General features: G+C 44.2%; 1 protein-coding gene across 1 annotated transcript in view; it reads right to left on the bottom strand.

Annotated features, from left to right (window-relative positions):
* The window catches only part of LOC142831831 (uncharacterized), a 29,152-nt gene extending 9,453 nt beyond the window's left edge, over nucleotides 1–19,699 (bottom strand). Inside the window, exons 1-2 of the mRNA XM_075942246.1 lie at nucleotides 19,632–19,699; nucleotides 11,098–11,294 (exon numbers count right to left, since the gene is read on the bottom strand). Coding sequence (XP_075798361.1) covers nucleotides 11,098–11,294; nucleotides 19,632–19,699 — 265 coding nt within the window. The remainder of the gene's footprint in view (nucleotides 1–11,097; nucleotides 11,295–19,631) is intronic.
* Nucleotides 19,700–24,032: the final 4,333 nt, after the last annotated feature.

Raw genomic sequence — 24,032 nt, 5'->3', positions numbered from 1 at the left:
CTGCAGGCCCATGTGGAGGGTGGAGGTCACTGCAGGCCCATGTGGAGGGTGGAGGTCACTGCAGGCACGTGTGGAGGGTGGAGGTCACTGCAGGCCTGTGGAGGGTGGAGGTCACTGCAGGCCCATGTGGAGGGTGGAGGTCACTGCAGGCACGTGTGGAGGGTGGAGGTCACTGCAGGCCTGTGGAGGGTGGAGGTCACTGCAGGCCCATGTGGAGGGTGGAGGTCACTGCAGGCACGTGTGGAGGGTGGAGGTCACTGCAGGCCCATGTGGAGGGTGGAGGTCACTGCAGGCCCATGTGGAGGGTGGAGGTCACTGCAGGCCCATGTGGAGGGTGGAGGTCACTGCAGGCACGTGTGGAGGGTGGAGGTCACTGCAGGCCTGTGGAGGGTGGAGGTCACTGCAGGCCCATGTGGAGGGTGGAGGTCACTGCAGGCCCATGTGGAGGGTGGAGGTCACTGCAGGCCCGTGTGGAGGGTGGAGGTCACTGCTGCAGGCACGTGTGGAGGGTGGAGGTCACTGCAGGCCCATGTGGAGGGTGGAGGTCACTGCAGGCCCATGTGGAGGGTGGAGGTCACTGCAGGCCCATGTGGAGGGTGGAGGTCACTGCAGGCCCGTGTGGAGGGTGGAGGTCACTGCAGGCCTGTGGAGGGTGGAGGTCACTGCAGGCCCATGTGGAGGGTGGAGGTCACTGCAGGCACGTGTGGAGGGTGGAGGTCACTGCAGGCCCGTGTGGAGGGTGGAGGTCACTGCAGGCCCATGTGGAGGGTGGAGGTCACTGCAGGCCCATGTGGAGGGTGGAGGTCACTGCAGGCCCGTGTGGAGGGTGGAGGTCACTGCAGGCCCGTGTGGAGGGTGGAGGTCACTGCAGGCCCGTGTGGAGGGTGGAGGTCACTGCAGGCACGTGTGGAGGGTGGAGGTCACTGCAGGCCTGTGGAGGGTGGAGGTCACTGCAGGCCCATGTGGAGGGTGGAGGTCACTGCAGGCCTGTGGAGGGTGGAGGTCACTGCAGGCCCATGTGGAGGGTGGAGGTCACTGCAGGCCTATGGAGGGTGGAGGTCACTGCAGGCACGTGTGGAGGGTGGAGGTCACTGCAGGCATGTGTGGAGGGTGGTGGTCACACTTAGGTGTTGTTTCTCATGGACTGTCCACCTTTTTGTCTAGATGGGGTCTCTCATTGGCCTGGAACTTGCCTGTTAGGCTAGACGGTCTGGGCTATGAACTTCAGAAACACGTCTTTTGGTGGAGTAAGGGATGGTGGGCTACCATGGTTTAGGGGGTATCTGGTATTTCACAGATTCTTGATAATTGCTTGGGGACACGCGCATGGGCAGAGGACGGTGAAGACGGCTGTCTGAGCAGACACTCTGTTTTTCTTCCAGCTGCTCTGGCCCCTGGAATGCCTCTCAGGACTTTTTCAGATATGTGTGATATGAAAGGAGGGGCTTCCCCTTTAGACACCAGGCACCGGACCACACATGGCTTCTCATCTCGAATGGTCTCCACTAGCCCCGCGTTATCTTAGAAGTAGAATCCAGCTTCTTGGGGCTTTGCTGAAGCCTCCTTAACCGATACGTGTCTGTTTTTTCGACTCATTCTGCTGGTCTCAGGGATTGTCCATTTAGCAGGCAACAGAGGCGGCCCCACCCAGATCGGGATGTACTCTCGAGTGAAGATGGAGGCCCTGGAGATTAGAGGGGGGGCAGGGAAGCGGGGGAGGTGGCCGACTCCATGTTGCTCTTTATTTTATCAAGATAACTGGGACATTTGGGTAACTTTAAAATTCTATCCTTAGTAATGATTCTTAGGGGGTCAGGGTGGAGTAAGAAGGAGGGGAAGATGTAGGAAGGCCATCTCTGGAAGGGATTAAGCCCTGGAGATAGCACATACTCAGAAAACTGGGGGAAAAAATTAAAAATATGTGCTTTTAACCTCAAAATTAATCCCATGCCCTTGGTGCTGAAAATACTTCTCTTTGGGCACACAAAAAAAGCATCTTCCTACTTAACTTTGAGCCCTTTAGAGCAAAAACAGCCATATTACTGAACTAGTCTTTCCCTCTTAAGAAGAAAGACAAACACTGCTGGAGATTGAACCCATGCCCTCATGCATCCATGGTGCATACTCTAGCACTGAACTGCACCCACGCGGCTTGGGTTTTTTTTTTTTTTTTTTTTTGAGAAAGGGCCTCACTATGTAGCACAGGCTACATAAACGCACCTTACCTTGCCTGCATGAGCCACCATGCCCATGTCTGCGGAGACCAGAGGACAACCCTGGGTGTCATCTTTGTCCTTCCATCACCTTTGAGACAGGGTCTTTCATTTCACCAGGCTGGCTGGTCAGCAAGCTTTAGGGACCCTCCTGTCTGGACTGCCCCGGTGCTGGGGGTCCAAATGTACACTGCCATATCTAGCGCCTCCTGCAGTTTTACGTGATTTCCATGGGACTGAACTCAGGTTTTCCTCTTTTCAAGGCAAGCCCTTGATGGACCGAACCATCCACAGCCCATTGTAACTATTTTAAAGGGGATTTTAGTGTTCAGGATGGGGCAATGAATGCCCACTTGGCTAGGGTAGCAACTCTCAGTCCTGGAAGTGTGGTGCAGCCTCCCAAGAAGCTTTCAGAGTCTAAGAGAAGATGCACCGGTGCCCATTGCTTCTGAGTTTTGCTGAGGATGCTTTGGACAAGCTTCCCAGTGTTTCAACCCAGGCAGGGGCTCATACACCACTGGGTTAGAATCGACTTGTCCATGCAGACTCTAGCAGCCAAATAGCTGCTTATGACTGAAAGCTAGAAGCCAAACCAGGGGCTGTTGAGAGTGGAAATAATAACCCTGTGGATAACAGAGTTTGGCTGGTGTCAGCACTTCTTATTTCTGACAGTGGCTTCCATATGCCAAGAAAACATAGGGTTTTCTTTAATGTATCAAAAAGTCATTTGGTTATATTAAAGCTCTAATGCTTCTTGCCAACTTTAGCATCACGGGCAAGCTGTTAATGACAGAGAAATGCTGCTTTAATTTAATTTTGTTGTTGTTACTTTCCCTGCTGTTTCATGTAACCCAGGCTGTCCTCAAACTTTCTATGTAACCAAGATTGGCCTTGACATCTGATCCTCTTTTATCTACCTCCCAAGAGGTGGGTGACATGCAGACATAGCCATGCCTGGCTTGTGACTTCTCTTAAAATGAGGTTTAGGTTACTATTGTTTGAATTCCCCAGCTCCTAGCACGGGGCCCACCATGTGAATTGAGTATTCAGGATGAAAATATGAGATGGGACCCGAATCTTCATTGTATCGGATTGTATAGGGTATGACAGGCCGAATTCTAAGGTGCCTGTGACTCTGACACACTATGGTGCACCTCCTAGATGAACCCTCTCCTGGATGTGATCTGGGCTGGTGAATATGATGAGCCAGCATACCCATGGCTATGGTACTACATGGAAAAGATGAAGGAATTTTGTAGTTAAAGACCCTAAGCAATTGTCTCTAAAGTGGTAAAGGAGGAGCTTATGGGACTGGAGAAATGGCTCACTGCCTAAGACCACTTGTTGCTTTTCCAGAGGACACACATTTGTTTCCTAGAACCCGTGTGGTAGCTAAGAACCATCTGCAACTTCAGTTCCAGAAGATCTGATGTCCTTTTCTGGCTCCAACAGGACAAACACATGCAGGCAAAACACTCATACACAGAAATAAAAACAAACAAAAAAAGGGGCTTATCTTGTCAAGTCTGATCTAATCTATTGAGTCCCTTAGAAATAGTGTTGGGTTCAAAGCCTTCAAGAAGACAAGCCACCACAAGTTCTAAGTTTGCAAAGAAATAGATCTTGCCCAAACCCCAGAGTTGCAAGGAAATGCCAAAGACAAGAGTAAGCTAAGGTTCAATCAGTTTCCTGACCCATAAAAATGGACATAATTAGCAGATGTTTTAATCAACCAATGTGTGGTCATTTTCTTTGTGGCAAGAGGACTCTGATACAGTGGTGGAGAGATAACAACAGAGAGAGGCTAAAGGACTTAGTCAAGGACACACAGTAGAAACTGATGGAGCTTGGAGTCAAGCTTCTACATTTCCTACAGGGTGCTGTTGGCCACTGCTTCACCACCAGTTTACAGAGAAAGGCTCATCACCACCAGCTCTCTTATTTTCTGGAAAATATAAATTGGGAGAAACCAAGGCTGATGCTTGTAGCGGCGTAAACGAATGCAGACAGATTGTAAAAATATATATAGTTTTAATGTAGAAATAGACTTACAGAACCACCGTTCCCGCGGAGACCAGGAAAGCAGAAGTGACAGCTCGGAGCATGCTCGCCAAATTTATAGGCAGACATTAGCCCGAGGCGAACACGCCCCCTAAGGGGCGGGACTTATCCCTACAGATGCTTTGTTAAATGAGGTGGAATCAGAGGAAAGAACTGACAGCACCTGGAAGATTGATCACCAGAGTCATAGACAGCCCCAGCTACACCAATCAGAGGAAAAGATGGGTAGACAAGGTAAGAACACACACCACACCACAAAGAGCAACACGACACCAGTAAAAACTAGTGACCCTACAACAGCAAGACTTGAACAATCAAATATAGATGAGGCAGAAGAAAATGATCCAAAAAATAACTTTAGGAGAATGTTTGAGGCCCTTAAAGAGGAAATAAAATTTCCCTCAAAGAAACAGGGGAAAATACAAAACATTGGAAGATATCAACAAATTCCTTAAAGAAAACAAAAAAGCAAACATATGAAAAAAAAATTTCAAGACTTGAAACTGAAATAGAGACAATAAAGAAAACACAAGCTGAAGGAATCATAGAAACAAAAATTATGAGAAAATAATCAGGAACCACAAATGCAAATATAAACCACAGAATACAAGAGATGGAAGAGAGAATCTCAAGTACTGGAGATACAATAGAGGAAATAGACTCATCAGTCAAAGAAAACATTAAATCCAACTAAAGCTTAACACAAAATATCCAGGAAATATGGGACACCATAAAAAGACCAAATCTAAGAATAACAGGTATAGAAAAAGAAGTTCAACTCAAAAGCACAGAAAATATATTTAACAAAATCATAGAAGAAAACTTTCCCAACCTAAAGAAAGATATACCTATGAAGAAACAAGAAGCTTACAGAACACCAAATAGACTGGATCCAAAAAAAAATTCTCTCACCACATAATAATCAAAACACTAAACATACAGAATAAAGAAAGAATATTCAGAGTTGCAAAGGAAAAAGGCCCAGTAACATATAAAGGCAGATCTATCAGAATTACACCTGATTTCTCAATGGAGAAAATGAAAGCCAGAATGTTCTGGTCAAATGTTATGCAGACATTAAGAGATCACAGAAGCCAGCCCAGACTACTATACCCAACAAAACTTTCAATCACCATAGAAGAACAAAAAAAGATATTCCATGACAAAACCAGATTTAACCACTATCTAGCCACAAACCCAGCCCTACTCAAAGTACTAGAAGGAAAGCTCCAACCCACGGAAGTTGGCTACATCCACAAAAACACAGATAATTGATGATCTCACAGCAGAAAATCCCAATGAAGGGAAAAACACACAAAATAACATCACCAACAATGAAAGCTAAATTAGCAGGAAATAGCAATCACTGGTCACTAAATATCCCTTAATATAAATGGACTCAACCCACCTATAAAAAGACATAGGCTAACGTATTGGATACGAAAACAGAATCTGCTGCATACAAGAAACACAGCTCAACCTCAAAGACAGACATCACCTCAGATTAAAGGGTTGGGAAAAAAAATTCCTATCAAATGGATCTAAGAAACAGCTGGTGTAGCTATCCTAATATCTACATGGGAAGTAGAAAAAAAAAAAACAAGGTCTCCTGAGTAAATTGGGAGCACTGGGACCTTGGGAGAGAGGGTTGACGGGGAGGGGAGATGAAGGGAGGGGAGCAAAGAAAAAAATACATAGCTCAATAAAATCAATAAAAAAAGAAAAATGTTGGCCTGGAGAGATGGCTCAGAGGTTAAGAGCACTGACTGCTCTTCCAGAGGTCCTGATTCCCAGCAACCACATGGTGTCTCACAGCCATTTGTAATGAGATCTGGTGCCCTCTTCTGGCCAGCAAGCATACAGAGAGACAGAACACTGTATATATAATAAATAAATAAATAAATCTTCAAAAAAGAAAAATGTTTTAACTAAATAAATATTTTTTTTATAAAAAGAAAAAGAAAAAAGATGTAAGAGCTAGCTAGCAATACACTTAAGTGATGGGCCTAGCAGTGTTTTTGTTAATACAGTTTCTGTGATTATTTTGGGTCTGGGCAGCCAGGAACGAACAAGCAGTCTCAGACAACAGGAAGGACTTATTTGGGCTCACGATTCTCAGCGTACAGTCCACCGTGGCAGGGAAGGCACTGTGGAGTTCTTGGCTTCAGGAACGTGTGACCAGCACTCCTCAGATCTCAGGGGACCAGGAAACAGAGAAATTAGTGCACAGCATACTCCAGCTTGTACCACAGAAGACAAGTCCCCAAGATCAGAGGCAAATTACCCATCACTCCACAGCGTGCTTGTGGAGGATCGTTACTCTCCCTGAATCTTGGATCTATCTACTGCCTCACCCTCTCTTTTTTCTTACAGTGATTCTGTTTTGACAGAAAAACAGTCAAGCTCTGCTAAATGACCCAGCCTTAGTGAGCATGTTTGGACAGGATGTGCAATTACGCAATATTGGTCTGAAAGATGAATGTTCCCCAAGTCTGAATAAATTGGAGCAGCCTCTTTTGATCTACAGTCTCCGGAGTTTTCCTTGATACCCTTGAACAGAAGCAGATTATAAGCAAGCGCTGTGGTTTCAGTTGCATCCACTACACAGCTCTTGGATGAAGAAGGACCTAGGACTCTTTAGTCTATCATCTCTGCCCTTTGCCTACACTTAGATTCCAACAATCACTGTGCATTTAAAAGCAAACCCATTTCTTTTTCAAACATGCTTGACTCTTTCTCTGTCATGCGCACACACACGCACACACACACACTCATACACATACACAATTCCATTTGAAATACTAACATTTCTCTAGGTGTTTCATCAGGTAAGGAAAGTCAGTCTTGCTTCTGCCCCTCATCAGCTCTACAGTCAGCAGGGACACCGGGCTCCCACTTCTCCTCCTTCCGTACTGTGTCAGGCTTGCAGGATGAAGGGAACGTGAGTTGGCAGATGTGGAAACCTGCCTGGTTCTGGCAAAAGCATCCATTGGAAACTTGCTTTGTAATTTCCTGAGCGTTTAGGGTCAGAAGTGGGAGGACACCCTCAGATGGAAGAAAAGTCTAATCACTTACACGTGGGAGGAAAATAAGAAACACACAGCCTTGAAAGGGGTGCAGCAATCAGATTCCGAACGCAGGCTCAAGGATAAACGTTTCCCAAACACTACGTATGGAGGGAGTGCGTGCCAACCATCTGAGAAGATTTACTCGGCCCAGATGGGACCACCCGTGGATGGGAAGGATGCTCAGAACCACCACCCACAGAACTGTTCTCTGAAAGACAGGGATGGCGAGGAGACTGGATAATACATTTTTTTTTATTGGTTCTATTCTCCAGAATGTTTTCAGTTCTTGGGACAGTGCCTGATGCACAGCAAGTATTTGCTGGGTGAACAACAACAGAATGTGGCTTCCATTGGAAACTCTGAAGTTCCTGTCACCCAGCTGGTGGCATAATGACACCTATAGCTGAGGTGAGAAAGCTAGATGGACCTTGGTTTCCAAACAAAATTGGAGAGAAAGATGCACTGGGAAGGCGAGAAAGCTGGGAGAGAATCAATATGGATGTGTGTGGTATCTGGGAAAGCTCAGGCTCACCAGAGGCCCTTAGGAGGGGACTAACAGGAGATGGGTAGAGCCTTTGATGTGAGCATCACCTTCGAAGCTCTGATGATGGCGCTGCTTTAAAGCCAAAGCTTTTATCCCAAAGCAAAGGGGCTCCCCTCCTTTTCCTCCCCCCTTTGTTGCCTGTCAGTCGTTTCTCTTCTTTGCTTCCCCCAAAGTTCTCCTTGAGGACTAAGAAGTACAGTAGGCTTTGCATCCATTCTCTAATCCATTATCAGGGTCGTGTGGTCATAGCTCTGAAATGTTGCTGCAATGAGGATTTTTTTTTCTGGGAATCAAGCTGTAAGTTTTCAAAAAGTACATCGTGTCTTCACAAATTGAATTTGGACTCTGTGTGACTGGGGCACCGGAGATCATTGGGAGAATTTGGCAAATGCATTTTGTCAATCTTTTTAGCACTATTAGCTCTATGTTCATGACCAGGAGACCTCTGTCTTTCAGATTGTAAATGAGGGACAAACACTTCTTGGTTTGTCCCTCTGTCATTGAGGTCCACTTAGCAGATCCACTATGCATTTGATGCCTTTAGCTAAAGGAAGACATGAGAATGTAAAGACAGCTTGCCTCTCTCAAGTTGTCTCAGCTCAGGCAACGTGAATAACACCAGGGTAGAAAGTCCTTGTCTTTGGTACTAAAGTAATTCTGTGGGTAGATAACAGGAGAGGCTGAAAGGAAGGGACAAAAAGGGGGGAGGAAGGAGAATCTGCTAGGAGAATGGGGGTGTAGCTCACTTGATACTTTAGTGGTCAGAATGCTTGCCTAGGATCCAGAGAGCCCCAGGTTTGATCCCCAGTGCAAACTTGATCACTGCTACATAGCTGTCATCCAGCACTCCGTGGAAGCAGGAGGATCTGGAGTTCAAGGACATCCTTTGTTATAGAGGGAATAAGAGGCCAGCCTGTGACACATGAGACCGGGTCTAGAAATACATAAGTGAATAAATAGAAACCATTGTCTCGAAAATAAATGAATAAAAATTCACTTCATTAAAAAACAGCATTTGCAAGAGTAGAAGAAGAAGCTGCTGTGGCCTGTCTCCATCTCCACTGACATTATGCATATCAGGTACAGCACCATTACCATGACTCAGAAGACACCCTCTGTTGGCATGAGGCAAGGTTTGTTCTTCAGTCTTGTAGAGAACTATCATTGGCTAGTAGCTATTCTCCTAATGGGAAGGTCTCCGGGATTCAGGTCTGAACCTCACTAGGTTTAGAAGCTCCACTCAGCATGGAGGAACCCAATTATAAATATGCAAAAGCAAAGTAAGGGACAAAGAGTTGCGGACCCCTTGCCAAAGGCAATGTATCACCAAGTGTAAGCTCCACACACTTCCATCAGATCCTCTCTCTGAGAATTTCTTTTAATTAAGTAAAATCTTGACCAGCTGTGAACTCTTTGAGTTTAATTAGCAACCAGCCTGGCAAGATATGCTCACAGGTACAATGGTAGCACCAATGTAGGGAAAAAGGGCTAGCCCAAGAAACTCACCCTGGCTCTGAGACCTGAGCCAGTGAAAGAAACATATTCTGGTTCTGAGATCCAAGCCGGTGAAAGAAATACTTTAGTCCTGAACCCAGAACCAAAGAAATATACACTGACCCTGAAACCAGTGTCAAAGGAGCACTTTGATTCTAGGCTCAGAGTCAGTGAAAGAAATATGACTTGATGACTTGGTCCTGAAATTAGACCCAAGAGGTTAAAAGGGGCCAGTGGAAGAAACACACTTTTGGTGTGGGAAGTCCTTCTGTATATGTGCTGCTTTTATTTGTCAATAAAGAAGCTGCTTTTGGCCAATGGCTTAACAGAGTAAAGCCAGGCTGAAAGATCTCTCTCTCTCTCTCTCTCTCTCTCTCTCTCTCTCTGTCTCTCTCTCTGTCTCTCTGTCTCTGTCTCTCTGTCTCTGTCTCTCTGTCTCTCTCTCTCTGTCTCTCTCTCTCTCTCTCTCTCTCTCTCTCTCTCTCTCTCTCTCTCTCTATATATATATATATATATATATATATATATATATATAACCAGCAACAAACAAGCAGCCTCCCTCAACACACTTTGGCCCTGAAACCAGAAATCTGTCCCTGACCATCTAAGCAGAAAACTAACAACTCCCTGAGCAGGAAAAGAACCACTCCCTGTGCATAAAACCAACCAATCCCTGAGCAGAGATCTAGTCATTCTGAGCTCAAGGGACTGAAACCAGATCATTTTCCACCCTCAAAATCTTCTCCCTGGAAAAACTCTGCCCCTAAGAAGCCCTGTTTAAGTCCTGCACCTGTTCCATCTGCTGCTGCTTTCTTTCACCCTGGCAGAGGCAGCCACTCTCTTGGATTATCCCCCCCCCCGCCAACAATAAATCTCTTGAGTAAGGTTTGGGTGAGACCTTCTTTTGTCAGAATGGAGCAGAGGAGAGAAGTAACATTTCACAGGAGCTGGAGCGAAGCAGAGCAGAGTGTACATGAACTCACAGCGTTGTGACAGCATGCATAATAACTGCAAGTACAAAACAGATATAAATCTATGCATGGAATGGGGAGGTGCCGATGAAGTCTTGCCCCTCGCTGAGGATCTATTGACAATTAATAGCATCTATGAAAGTTAGTTCTCTTAAAGGATGTGGCCCCTGGTAGGTTGACCATGCTCCAGTGGTGACCCAAGAGTTATTAGACTGTGCAAATTGAACTCAATGGATTATTTTTTTTAAAGGACACAGATTTGGGAGAGGTAGATTTGGGAGGAGTTAGGGAGAGAAGTTGAGGTGAATATAGTATTATTATTATAGTATTATCACTGAGGTGAATATAGTAAAAATTTATGTAAAATTCACAAAGGATTAACAAAGATATTTTAAAAGATAAGTGCATGAAAATAAACCCTCCCATTCCTATGCTCTTCTTTTCAGGTATTGTTTCATAACAATGAAAAAAAAGCAAGTAATATGAAAAGTAGAGTTTTTGAGCCAAACAGTTTCACCATGGATGGTAATAGCTTGGCAGACTTGCTTTATAACAATATATATTACATATTATATATAATATGCTGCATATTATATATGTATAATATACTAAATATAATAATGTATTATTAGTGTATTCTTGTGACACCAGCTTTCCCCTTGTCCTGGGCAGGGCCCGTAGCTCCAGGATCTTGGTTTGGAAGCCCCCTCCCTATGCTTGTGAGGGTACCAGGGTTGGGCTCCCACCTTTCACATCTTTTCGTTGTTCTGTTTTACTAAGTAAAGGTCCTTCCTCTGCAGCTCCATCTTCTTCCACCTCCTTAGTTTTGTTCCCAGCACTCCAGACACCCTCCATGTCCTGTGGCATCTGACCATGGGGGGAGTGCTGGCCTTCTGGAAGGTCTTCGTGCCTTTTCTTCTCCTTTTTCCTCTCATGAGAAACCCTGCGTGTAAAGAAAAATATAAAGTCCAAAATAAAATAATTTCAGAATAACCCAATGAACTACAAATAACTCACCCAGGATATGGTCAAGTGAGGTAGAGATTGAGCTGGGCCCACTTACCACCCCCCTCCCCGCTAACTTCATGAAGAATGATTTAATGTTGTCCATTGGTAATGTCAGCTGATAATTGAAGAAGATATTGCTGGGAGAGGGTGAACATAGTCTCGAGGAGTGGTGATGCCAGTCATTACAACTTTTAGTTACTTTTAGCTACTTTTCTTATTGCTATAACCAAATACCTTACAAAAGCAATACTATAGGAAGGAAGGGGGAAGGATTTATTTTGGCTCACAGTTTGAGAGGAGACAGTCCATTACAGCGGGGAAGCCTTGACAGCAGGAATGGGAGGCTGGCAGATCACATCGCATCAGTCATCAGGAAGCAGAAAATGAACAGAAATCCCAGGCAGGGCTGTTTATAAATCCCCATGCCCACCCCAGTGACCAGCTTCCTCCAGTGAGGCTCCATCTGCTAAAGGTTCTACAGCCTTCCCAAAGAGCTGCTAGCTGGCGAACAACCATTTAAACTCATGAGGTCTATGGGAAGACATTTCATATTCAAACTGGACCAATTTTTTGATCTGGTATGCTCCCCCAAAAGCCCATATGTTGAAGATACCCAACTCATGGTATTCTTCTCCCCTTCTCTTTCTGCTTCCTGATGATGTGGTGATCATATTTACAGCTTGCTCACTCCTAACCATGAGGACTATCTCATTGAGATGCTTTGATACTCTGGCACTCAGGCTCAGAGATGATGGAGCTGACCCACCCAACACTGAGCTTATGAACAAAAGCAAATCTTCCTCTGTAACATGATTAATAAAAATCCAGAGGCAGAAATTGGGGTTCAACCTGAAGGCCAGAAAAGCAAAACGACCAGCCACTGGCTCTTACCTCTGCCTCAGTCTGAAATGGCAGTCCTGCCTCCAGTAATCTCAGAATATGTGAGAGCTGTCTCCTCTCGTCTTATATTCCTCTCAAGTGCTGGGATTAAAGGCGTGTGTCACCACTGCCTGGTCTGTAAGGCTTTTTTACTCTCTGAACTTCAGGCAAGTGTTGTTTATTAAAGTACAAATGAAATTTCACTCCATCTCTGCTTTCCACTGATTTCCGCAGAAACTTTGTCACATCCACGGAAAGTTAACACATCAACTTGTTTCATTTTTGTTGATTGAGGATGTTATCTGTTGACTTCTTCTTCGACATTAAATCAATTTTTTGTCTTTTGGGTTTTTTTCCCCAGAGTTTCTATGTAGCTTTGGAGCCTGTCCTAGAACTTGTTTTATAGACGAGGCTGGCCTCAAACTCACAGAGATCCCTTTTCCTATGCCTCCCGAGTGCTGGGATTAAAGGAGTGCGCCACTACTGCCTGGCCATTTTATTTCTTTTAGGATCTTCAAACATGGATCGTCAGGGATTCCCAAGCACCCGCCATCTCTCTCTGCAAGAGTCCCACTGTTCTTCCTGATGCAGGTCTGCTCACGTCTCTGTCCTTGCTGTATTTCCTAGTGATGTTCCAGACTCCTGAGCCTTTGTAACTTGGCCAAAGTTTCTCCCTCAAACCAGAATGCAGCAGTTTTCTTCCTTCTGCCAACTCTAACTAATCCTGTCTCCATTCTCTAGGAAGACCTAGAGTCACTTCCTTTGTATACTGTCCATGACACCTCCCGTTCCTACTTCCAGGGGCAGATCTACCTTTCCTCTGGTCACCAATGCCTCTTGAGTAAATCCAGTTATATAATAGCCAGCCACACTTTAATGCTCCGCTCACATGTCTAGTCCTTTATGAGATTCTTGACGCCACGAGGTCCCAGTTTCTGCCTACTCCGAGCAACTGTTTCTCTGTCACATAGTGCTGTCCTTGGCACGAGCTAGGCAATCTCTATTTGATGGGCAGATGGGAGCGTATTGGGTGGGTGAGGGTAGAGAGAAACAAAACAAGTGATTGAAAATATTAACTACAGGGGAGGGAGAGTTGAGGGCTGTGTGTGTGTGTGTGTGAGAGAGAGAGAGAGAGAGAGAGAGAGAGACAGAGACAGAGACAGAGACAGAGATAGAGAGAGGAAAGAGAGAAAACTAAATTTAGGATTTGGAGTATAATAGGCAATTTCTCTGCTTCTGACTGAACTATATTCCCTTGGATTTCATATCCTAACTTTACCTCTGGAGTGCTAGGATTGCATATGTGTGCTGCTATGTTCATTTAAGTGATTTTGGCCACTAAACCCGGCTCTCTCTCTCTCTCTCTCTCTCTCTCTCTCTCTCTCTCTCTCTGTACTAGGCAAACCTTCTACTAATGGAGCCACATTCCCAACCCCAACTAGCTTTAAAAAATTCATTATTTTCACTTTTTAGATAGGTTCTTGTTAACATGCAGCCAACTGCACTTGGAATATCTTCCTTTAGGCTCCCAAGTAACTGAGACAACAGTCCTGTGTCACCAGGCCTGACATGTATTCTCCCTTTTTGAGCAACACAAAATCCACAGTCATGACCATAAAATCGAAGGAATGCATTTTTATCTAAGAAGATTATGTCTGGGGTTGATTACTGGTACCCTGGGGTCGAGTCAGAATGTCTTAGCCCTGGCTAAAGGTGTCCTGGGGTTGGATAGGCTGTCCTAGGATTGGGTCAAGGTGTCCTAGGATTGAATGAATCAGGCTGTTTTGGGACTGGTTAAGGGTGTGCTGGGGTAGGGTCAGGCTAGCCTGAGATTAGTTAAAGGAATTTTAGGATTGCATCAGGGTGTCCAGTAATTGGGTCAAGGCTCAGAAGGCAGGACATAACTTTTTTCTGGTATTTTGAGCTTAGTCCATCCATCTGCAGGATTACTAAATGATAATATGTCTCTTGTATTTATTATTTTTTTGTCCAAACCAAAGAAACTAAGTTCAAGCCCTATTATTCTGTCTGTGGTTACTGGGATTTAGAAATATCAAACTTCTAGATGGCCCCTTCTGTCTTCATCACCCTCTGGACTACACATTACTGGACAGGAACCTGATGTTTTCCTCTTGCATCCAGATGTGAGAAGCTGTACCAGTTTCCTTTTTTGGGTTTGAGCTTGGTTTCTGGCATTGTGGTTTCCAAAGCTTTGCTCCCTTCTGATATCTCTTGTTCCTCTCCAAAGATTCAACTTCAGCAATTCCTGTATACACAGCGGCGGGGAGCTAGGCTTTTTTTTTTTTCCAAAGGAAAACAAAATGGTTAAGCTTAGGAAAACATCTGTTCTGTGTCTTGCTCATTGGATTCCTCAGCGTTTTTGGCAAGCTGTGACATTTGAACTGACAACCCTGAGGCAGAGTTGGGAACATTAAGGAAATCTACACTCAATAAATAAGTGATTATGCATTTCTCCAGTGGCCCATTCTGAAAGTGCTCCACATGCCTTGGGATTTTTGTTTACAAAGCTGCAGCGAGGCATTGGGCTTCTACCTTAGTAGATACATGTGCAAATCTATCTGAGCCCATAGGACTCAATTAAGCCAGGCCTTGTCAGGCGGAATGGAGTCATCCAGGGGCTTCCTGAGAGCTGGGATGCTCTTCCAGAGGACAGCTACTGATGGTCAAAAATTCTACTCATAAAATATTGATAAGAAAATAATAATTTTCAAAAGGCCCCAAATTCAGTAACTAAGAGGGTGTGACCAGATTTCTATCTCTCTGAAAGTAAACATATTTATTCCTACTCCCCTCAATGTAATCAGAAAGTGTCTTCTGCAATCTTAACAAGTTTTTTCTTTTTTTAGAAGTAGTGGTATTTCTTCCTTTTTTTTTGTTTCTAATATATGCTTTAATGAAGGTGGAACAGGTAGTCCGCTGGCAAATGTAGTAACATCTATCTGTCTGTCTGTCTGTTTGTTATCTGTTCTTTCCTCCAGGATCTATGCTGGATCTTAGAGCCACAGCAGGACAGAGTCAGTAAGTAAACCAGTAAGGTAACAGAATTTATGGAAGCTTCCAGAAAGAAAACCAGGAGCTACAGTGGGGGAGAGATGCTGAAATGAGAAGGTTGGAAAAGGCTCTTTGGCAACAGGATTTAGAGCGGAGACCCTGAGGCTCAGTCGGGGCTACCAGCCGGATGGAGACTGGGGATTGCACAGCTCACACGGGGGAAACAAAGTATTTGAAGCAGAGTTTAAGAATAGTTAAGGAACAGAGATAAGCACTGTGGTCAGAGTGGCTGAGATGGGAAGTGGCATGAGATGAGGCTAAGGAGTGGCCTCGAGCCAGGCCACACAGCCCCATGGGTAATAAGTAGGATTTTAGATTTTATTCTGAAAGTGATGGAATAAAGGGGAGAGTGCCGTGCTGGAATTTGCACTTTATGAAAATTAATCTGGCCGACCTTTGAAGAATAGGTTGAAGAGAAAAAGAATGAAACAGGGAGGGAGGGAGGGAGGGAGGGGGGATTTGGTGGAGCGCACAGGACCAGTGTCACACGAGGTGGCTAAGGGAGGCTGGATGGATGTTGGTTTTGGAAGCAGTGCTAACGAGACGTGCAGACACATTGAGTTGACGGAACTGAGGAAAGAAGCTCTCAAGGGAGAGGCCAGTGTATTTCTTTACATATGTCTGTGTTCATGTGTATGTTCTGGTACACAAGTCTCTGCATGTGCATGTATTTATATGGAGACCAGAGGACAAGCTTCTGTGCCATCTTCAGGAATGTAACCACTTCATTTGAGATAGCCTCTCTCATCGGCTAGAAACTCACTAGTTAAGCTAGACTGGCTGACCAGTGAGCTCCAGGGATCCTCCTGTTTTGAATTCCCTAATGTTGGGATTGCAGGGCAATGTCTCCATGCTCAGCATTTTTATGTAAGTTCTGGTGGTCAAACTCCGGTCTTCAGGCTTGCAAGGCAAACACTTTACCCACTGAGCTACCTCCCTGGCCCCATTGTTAGTGTTTGGAATTGAACAGTTGTTCAAGGGGGGTTGTTGGTGTTGCTGGATGCTGAAGAACTCTTAAAGAGAAGGGTTTTCATAGGAAGGTTGGGGATGACGCTCAGGAGCCCCTAAGATGGGGAAACCTGTTACTAGTGTTATGAAGGAATGAAGCCTTTTGGTAACACATCATTTGAATGTCAAGCCTTGTCGTTTGTTGCTGTAACTATCAAAGCCATGCTAGAAAGACTCGAAGAACAGATCACAGAGCTTGAGACACCCAGTCTGCTTGAGGTGGGTCAAGGATCGACAATACGTTTTGCAAATGATAGCAGTTTGGTCTCTGGGAGCTGTATGGTGGGAAGAGAGAACAGTCTCTCTCTCTCTCTCTCTCTCTCTCTCTCTCTCTCTCTCTCTCTCTCTCTCTCTCTCTCTCTCTCCTCACCAAATAGATAAGCAAAAAAGGCAGAGTGCGCTTGATACTCTAAGATGGCATAGTCTCCCCATTTAGCACGGACTGTGTGGCATTTCAGGAGTGTAGCTCAGCTTTCTAAAATCTACTCTTCCAGATTAAGTTTTCTTCCTGAACCAAGTATTTTAAACAAAAGGGGAGAGCCCTGAAGCCCTTCATAGCATTCTCCAGCTGAGTTGCCTTCCTATTAAATTTCACAGGCCTGTTTGCTTTGCTGCCAGGCTGCCCACGTCCGAGGACACACTGTCCTGTGCTTCGCCCCGCTTATCTCTGCTTCTGTTTGCTGTTCTGACAGTGTTGGTGGTGCTTTTCGGAAGTATAATATTTGGGTGGTTGGTTAGCAATCGGTGGAGCAGAATGCATAATTCTGGGGACAACAGAGGGCAAGGCACATGACTTGAAAGAATGGATTGTCACAAGGGGCTTCTGGTTTGCAGGTCTAGAATTTCACTCTTGTGCGGGGCTCAGTTCTCTGTTGTCGGTATAATACACAAGTTCTGCAGTGATAGAGAAGCCTGAGTGGTTCAGTGCTTAGCTCTGCTGTTTTCTACTTTTTAACTTTAGGTTTGAACCCCATGTTGTTATCAGTAAAGTATAGATAATTATAGATATGCAAATTGCTGGGTTGTTGGGAAGGGTAACTGCTATAACTCATGTAAAGCACTTAGCATGCCACTTGATTCATGCTGGGAATTCCCCAGGTTTATTTTATCCATCCTATTATAAATATTGGACTTGCAAATATGGCTGTCAGTTTGACAGGAAATGCAGTCTGTTTGGAACCCTGGAAGGTCTGCTGGTAGCCCTGATGTCATGTGTGGAGGGTGTAGAAGTGATGGGTGAGTCTACCCTAGTCCAGCAATGGGTGTGCACTGGAATATCCTGGTGTGCTGTACTCAGTAGTTTTCAAATTTAATTGAAAATTAGACAACGAAGGCTGCCCAAAGATGGGCATGGATAGACAGGTAGATTACAGGCGTGGATGACGTGTCCTTGTGATACCGACATCTAGGATAATCAGGAGGCTAAGGCGGGAATATCCTGAGTTTGAGTCTATCCTGGGCTCCATAGTAAGAAACTATCAGAGAGAGGAGGAGGGCTAGGAAGGTAATTTAGTTGATAAAATACTTGCCTTGCAGGACTGAGGACCTGGGTTTGATCCTCAGAATCCATGCTTTTTGTTTTTTGTTTTTCTTATAGTTAGGCATGATGGCATAAACAGGCAACCATAATACTGGGAAAGCAGAGTCCAGCTGGATCATGGAAGATCAATGTCATCCTATAGAGCAAGCACAGAAAGTGGAAATTCCTGGTAGAAAGGAAGAAGAAATGGAAACTATTGACAAAGGAGGAAGGACAGAAGAGGAGCAAAGGGGGAGGAAGCCAAAAGACTCTGAAAGGGTACAACTGATCTCTGCAGAATCACTCTGAGCTTCCCTACCAGGCTTAAGCAAACTTAGGGCAGGGATTGTTGACACATTAGAAACTCAAGGGCGCTTAGACCCAACCCTTCCCAGCATCCCCACTGTGTCCACCATGGTCAAGAAGGGTTCCTCGTGGTCTGGATCTCTTTCTACCTCAGTAAGAGGTCACCAACATGCTGAGGACAACACTGCCCTATTCCAGGCTTGGGACCAGGGCAAGTATTCAAGAGGACACAGAGAGCACGGATCTGAATGATATGAGGAGCAGAGGTCTGAGTGATGTTGGGCATCAGTAGCAGATGCCAACGGGACACTCCACAACAGACAGTGGCATTAGCTAAACTCCAGCAAACATTAGTCAGCAGCTTAGGAACAAGGGCAATCTCATAGCCGGGATACCAAAGGCTCCAAGGACCTTTGCCACAGGATGCTTCTATTTTCTTTTCCACTTGGGTAATGTGGGGAGCTTGCAGTCTTCTCAGTGACTGGGGCTGCCCAGAATCACTCTTCTGCCTTCCTCCATAAACAATGCTTTCCAGTTCCTTCTCCCATCTTCTGGAAATTTCTTTGCCTGTATTTGGAAAGAAGGAAAGGCCAAAGGGACTTCTCAGAAGGGAAGTTGTGTCCCTCGAATATAGTGGCTATTTTCTCAGGGAAGTTGCTTGTCTCAGAGTGACCCGATTCAGAAGGAATACTCCGTTGACAATTTCCATTCTTCTCTGCCATTAGGATGGATGGATGGAGGCTCCAGAGGAAATGAGTATGTTTTCAAAAGAAAACAAGGATCCAGCTGTTGTGGTACGTGCTTTTCATACCAGTGCTCATGAGGCAGAGGCAGGAGAATCTCCGCTGGTTCTAGGCCAGCCTGGTCTACATAGTGAGTTCTGGGCTAGCCAAAACTATATAGTGAAACCTTGCCTGAGAAACCATTTTAATGAATTTCATCTTCTTAGAAAAAGGTCTGAGTGTTTTGTGTAAATGTTGACCCATGTTTTGGGGTTCACTTTCAAGGTTGATCCTTTCCTGAACTTTCACTTTGAGCTGTGGAGTCATAGAGTAGTAAGTGTGGCAGGCAGCTTTTGTTTAACGTCATCACCACGTTTACTTAGTAAGTCATTTGCAATGTAATCACATGAAAGGAAATCAATATGAAGAGAAAATACCTATCTACAAAAGTATCCCTTTAATAACGTGTTGTCTTTGCCTGTGTCAAAAATATCTAAGGGGAGGGAGAGATGAAACTGGGGAGAACTGGGAGGAGTGGAGGAAAGGGGGAAAACTGTGGTTGGGATGTAGTATATGAGAGAAGAAAAAATTCTATATATAACATGTAAATATTATATATAATATGTATAAAAATATATCTATATATAAATTATATATATAAAATTTTGGTTGGCCAACTGACCAAATCTGCCACAGGAAGTCTGTGTTACCCACATTCTTTGCTCACCCTGGCAACACAAAGGAAAGGAGAGAGAGGAATAATTACCTGATGCTGTCATGGGACACCAAGCTTTGGCTCATTTGGATGCTCTTCCAATTATTGAAATGGGGCATTCTTAGGATGGTATCCAGACTCAACTGTGCTGGCAGAGTTTTGCTATGTCCTACTTCCTAGCCGTTGCTTTTATACAAAACCCCAGGATTTGTGGGGATTGCTCTCCATCCTTTCTCTGGCATCCTAGACCCTGAGAAGCTCTGGACTCCTTTGGAATGTTGACATTATGATGTTATGGAAAGGGTGTTGGCAGTGCCATCCCAAGTATTCCGCAGAGCCGGCACTATAGGACAGATGTTAGCTCTGTGCAACCTCTGCACATTTTCCTCCCTCTGTTCTACAGCCCATGACTTTTGGAGGAAGAGCTGTCCTTGGTTGACTGAAGACCGGACGGGCTGCGAACATACACCCCTGCTTTTGTTTGCCTTGTTCTGATTCAGAAGCATCTGATGTATAAAGATTGCTTGATTGTGTGCTTCCTTTAACGTAGACCTCTGCCCACATCCGAGAGCAGGGGAGGTCCCCGTGTCAGCAGCAGTGACTATCGGAGCTGCAATCATGGTTGTGGAAACCACTACATGACTTTCACTGTGCTACCAGACGTGGCCACGTGAATCAAATCAAATGTGCCTTATTTATAATTTCCACCATGGTTTCCTTTCTGACCCATAAAGAATTTCAAACCATTTTTAAATTTCCAGGGAGGCAAGACTATGTTAGTGTATTTCTCAATTTCTCTGTGTCTCTGCCTGCTCCTCTTCTCTCCTCCCCTCCCCTCCCCTTCCCTCCTTTCTCCTCTCTTCTCCTTCTCTCCCCTCTCTTCATCCTCCCTCTTCTCCCAATGCCTTCTCTTTTAGAAGGCCATGCCTCCTTCTTCTTCCTCTTTCTCTTCTCCCTTTCTGGAATTCAGTTCCTACCTTGCTATATTATGGTCAGCTATTATAATCTACGTGGCTTTAAAAATTATTCATTGAAATGTCCTTTATGGCCTGCCTGGAATGTGCTGTCTTTGAAAACATTCCCTGGATAATTGGAAAGAATGAAGATTATCTAAGAGTCAACAGAAAGTTCTACAGAGGTGATCATCATCCAATGTTGTATGTTTAACTTCCAACATCATTATTAACTTTCTGATGACTTAATTTACAATAATTTAATATTAAAATCTCACCTGAAAACATTCATAGTTTTATACTTCTGTTGGCTTTCACTTTCAACACATTGCTGTTACAGAGACAACACACACGCACACACAAAACCAAACACACTACACATAAAGTCAAACACCGTCTTGGACATGTTTCAAACCAATTTTAAACCTATGCTACTGATATTTTAAGGCTCAACTTTGTCAGTTTTCTGGTATATTACATAATAGCTTTTCATCTCACTAAATGATATTATAATTTGGAATTTATTTAATACAAAATTCTATGATTAAAGTCTCTTAACTTTCATTAGTATTTTAAAAATATAATTTATGTTTCTTTGTTCTGATTACACTTGTTTGGATTGATATTTTTGTTTTTCTACTTTTCTGTGCTTTGCTTCAATTCTTTATTCCCATCTCCCTTTAGAATAGGCCAATTTTCCTCAGCGTGTTTCCTCTCTCTCACTGTTCTTTTACAAATTACTTACTCTGTTTAACAAGGATTTCAATGTGTAGCTTACTCTAACACGCTAAGCAAGCACCTTACCACCTAAACTCCACCCCAGCTCTCTCCTCCTGTTTATTAGGAGCCTAAATTTTGAACACTTTAATGACAAGGAAGAACTTCAATCAAGTCAATTTCTACTTAGTTTAATTTTCCTCCATCAAGTGATTATTGTTGCTAGTCATAATCATTGTCAGAGTCAGTTTTGCCGATCTGACACAAACCTATACACACCTGAGAAAAGGAAACACTAGTTGAGGAATTGCCTCTGTCAAATTGCCCTGCGGTCATGACTGAGGGTGGCATTTTCTTGGTTGTTGATTGATGTGGGAGGGCTCAGCTCACTGTGAGGGGTGCCATTTCTAGGCAGGTGGGCCTGGGCAGTTTAAGGTAGCTCAGAAAGCCAGAGGAAGCGATCTACTAAGCAGTGATCCTCTGTGGTTTCTGATTTAAGTTCCTGCTTTGAGCTCCTTGCCCTGGCTTGCCTCTCGTCTCGATCTCAGACTGTAACCTCTAAGCTGTAATCAACCCCTTCCTCCTCAAGCTGCCTTTGGTCATGGCGTTCACCACACCAACAGAAAGCAAACTAGAACAACCGTGCATTTAACTTCTTAGAAGTACATTTCTGGAACTCATTTTTACTTTCCCTCTGGTTGCAACCCAGTTCGTAAACAAAATCACACAGAATTGTGAAAAGAATGTTCCAATGGCCTCATAAATATCCGAGAGAAGTGTTGAAGATGTGAAATTCCTCAAGCCAAGAGCACCTTTATGGAGTCAGGTCAAAAAAATTACGAACCCTTCGAGCTTATAACATATTCTTTCCTACTTTACATGTTTGTTCATTAAGAAAAACTCCATGCAAACACTAAGACACTGTAATACACATTTTATTATTTATATATTATTACCCTTGTATTCAGACAATTAACAACATATTCCTTTGGAATATGTCACTTAGTATGTGTCCTGTGATATGTTGTTGTTTTTAGCCAATAGGTAGGTCTTGTTGTGTAACCGAGGCTGGGCTAGATCTCACAGCAACAGCTGCATTCCAATACTGGACAGTGATCAAGATACTGGAGAAAAGGGCCAATAAGCAAAATAAGACATTATCTTTTGGCGGGGGAGAGGAGACAATAAGACTTATAGAAGATTGGTCATTTCATAGAGCCCTGTTTGCGAAATTCTATTACTGAACGCAATGGTCTTCATTACTCAGCAAACGTTAAGGGAGATGTATGTAAATATAATTAATCATAGGGATTCAGGCTTAAATATTAATCAAAGAATCAAAATACTGAAAGTTAAAATCCTCCTGAAGGCCATGCCTCTAACTTTATTCACATCTCCCCAGGTTGCAAAGACTACACAGGATCGCCCTGTTCGCTTAGGGTCTTCTCTCCCTGGGCGCGCCTGCCCCCTTCCCTGCCTTCAAGCCTCCGCGGAGGGAAAGGGTGAAGCTCAGACACAAGTGCAAGTGGGGAGATAGGGCGGCCGGTGTGGGCGTGGTGTTTCCATCTTCTATTTCTGTGCGTCTGGGTAAGTCCCTCAGCCTCTCTGGGCTCTAGTGTCTTCATTTTCTTGATGTTTCCTCCTTAAGAAGTGACCATGAAGGTGAAATATGCTAACAGCTCAGGGACCCAGAAAACTACAAACCAGATGCTTTAATAACCACTAGTTACTTATTCCAGGGTCAAATTTGTTAGTTTGAAAAGATAGGTGGAAAGACAAAACAGGAAATACAATTTAATTTAGTTAAAATATTACCTGTATGTATATGTATACAAAAAGATGTGTAGATTTTCTTAGTTTATGGATTATTATATCTTTATTGCTTTTTTTTTTCAAAATGACTGCATGCTTGTGTTTAAAGACGCTCTGGAGTAGAGCTACTTGTGTGTTTTCTGTGTGTGGAGTCAAACGATTGGGCTACACTTGAGAGAGTCTACAGCTGATGCTAGTGATCTTTCTGGCTTCACATTGTTGGTAGGAAGCCAACAGATAGGTAACCCCTGCCTAACAGAAAGCCTTTCCAGAAATTCTAAAGCTTCTTGGTGCTTAGAAAGGACTTCACGGTTCTCAACGACACCCAGGGTATTTCTTCAGAGAAAACCACGCCATTTTCCCAAGGCCCTTAGGGAACAAACTGTATTTTGTATTCTATTTACTGGGGGAGGAAAGGAGAGTTAGATCAGAGTGTCCACAGGAAGCTGAAACCAGAAACTCTACCTAATAGCATAGGGTACCCCAAACACCTTTGCTTCACCATCTACTTTTTTTTTTAAAAAAAACAACAACTTTTCTTGACATTTTTTAAAAAACAAAAGCCAAGAAACAAAGCTGTTCTTCCAATTTCAGTGGAAGCAAACATCTCATGTTTCCCGAGAAGCCACTGCTCTGTCTCGGTTGTAATTATTTCTCTCCATTCGCCTTATTTTCAAAAGCACTCATGCTGGAGAAAGCAGTCCTATGGGATGTCTTTAGAAGTCGCCTGTGACTCTGACGACTGGTGGGTTAGAAACTTCAATGACATGCCAGACCTAAGCCGGGTTGGTGTAACAACTGTGCACTGAGACATAAATACTGAAGGAAGAAATGATATCAAACTGACTCTTAGTGGCTTATCGTTATACCCGTGTTCACTCTCTCAACTCTTCTCATGGAAGCTTCTATTTGCAGCAGATGGTGATTAACACGGAGGCCCACAACTGGTTGCAAGGCAGAGAATAATTGT

The sequence above is a fragment of the Microtus pennsylvanicus genome, chromosome 11 (genome assembly GCF_037038515.1).
Source record: "Microtus pennsylvanicus isolate mMicPen1 chromosome 11, mMicPen1.hap1, whole genome shotgun sequence".
In the NCBI taxonomy this organism is placed as follows: domain Eukaryota; kingdom Metazoa; phylum Chordata; class Mammalia; order Rodentia; family Cricetidae; genus Microtus; species Microtus pennsylvanicus.
This window is presented reverse-complemented; position numbering and strand designations above follow the sequence as displayed.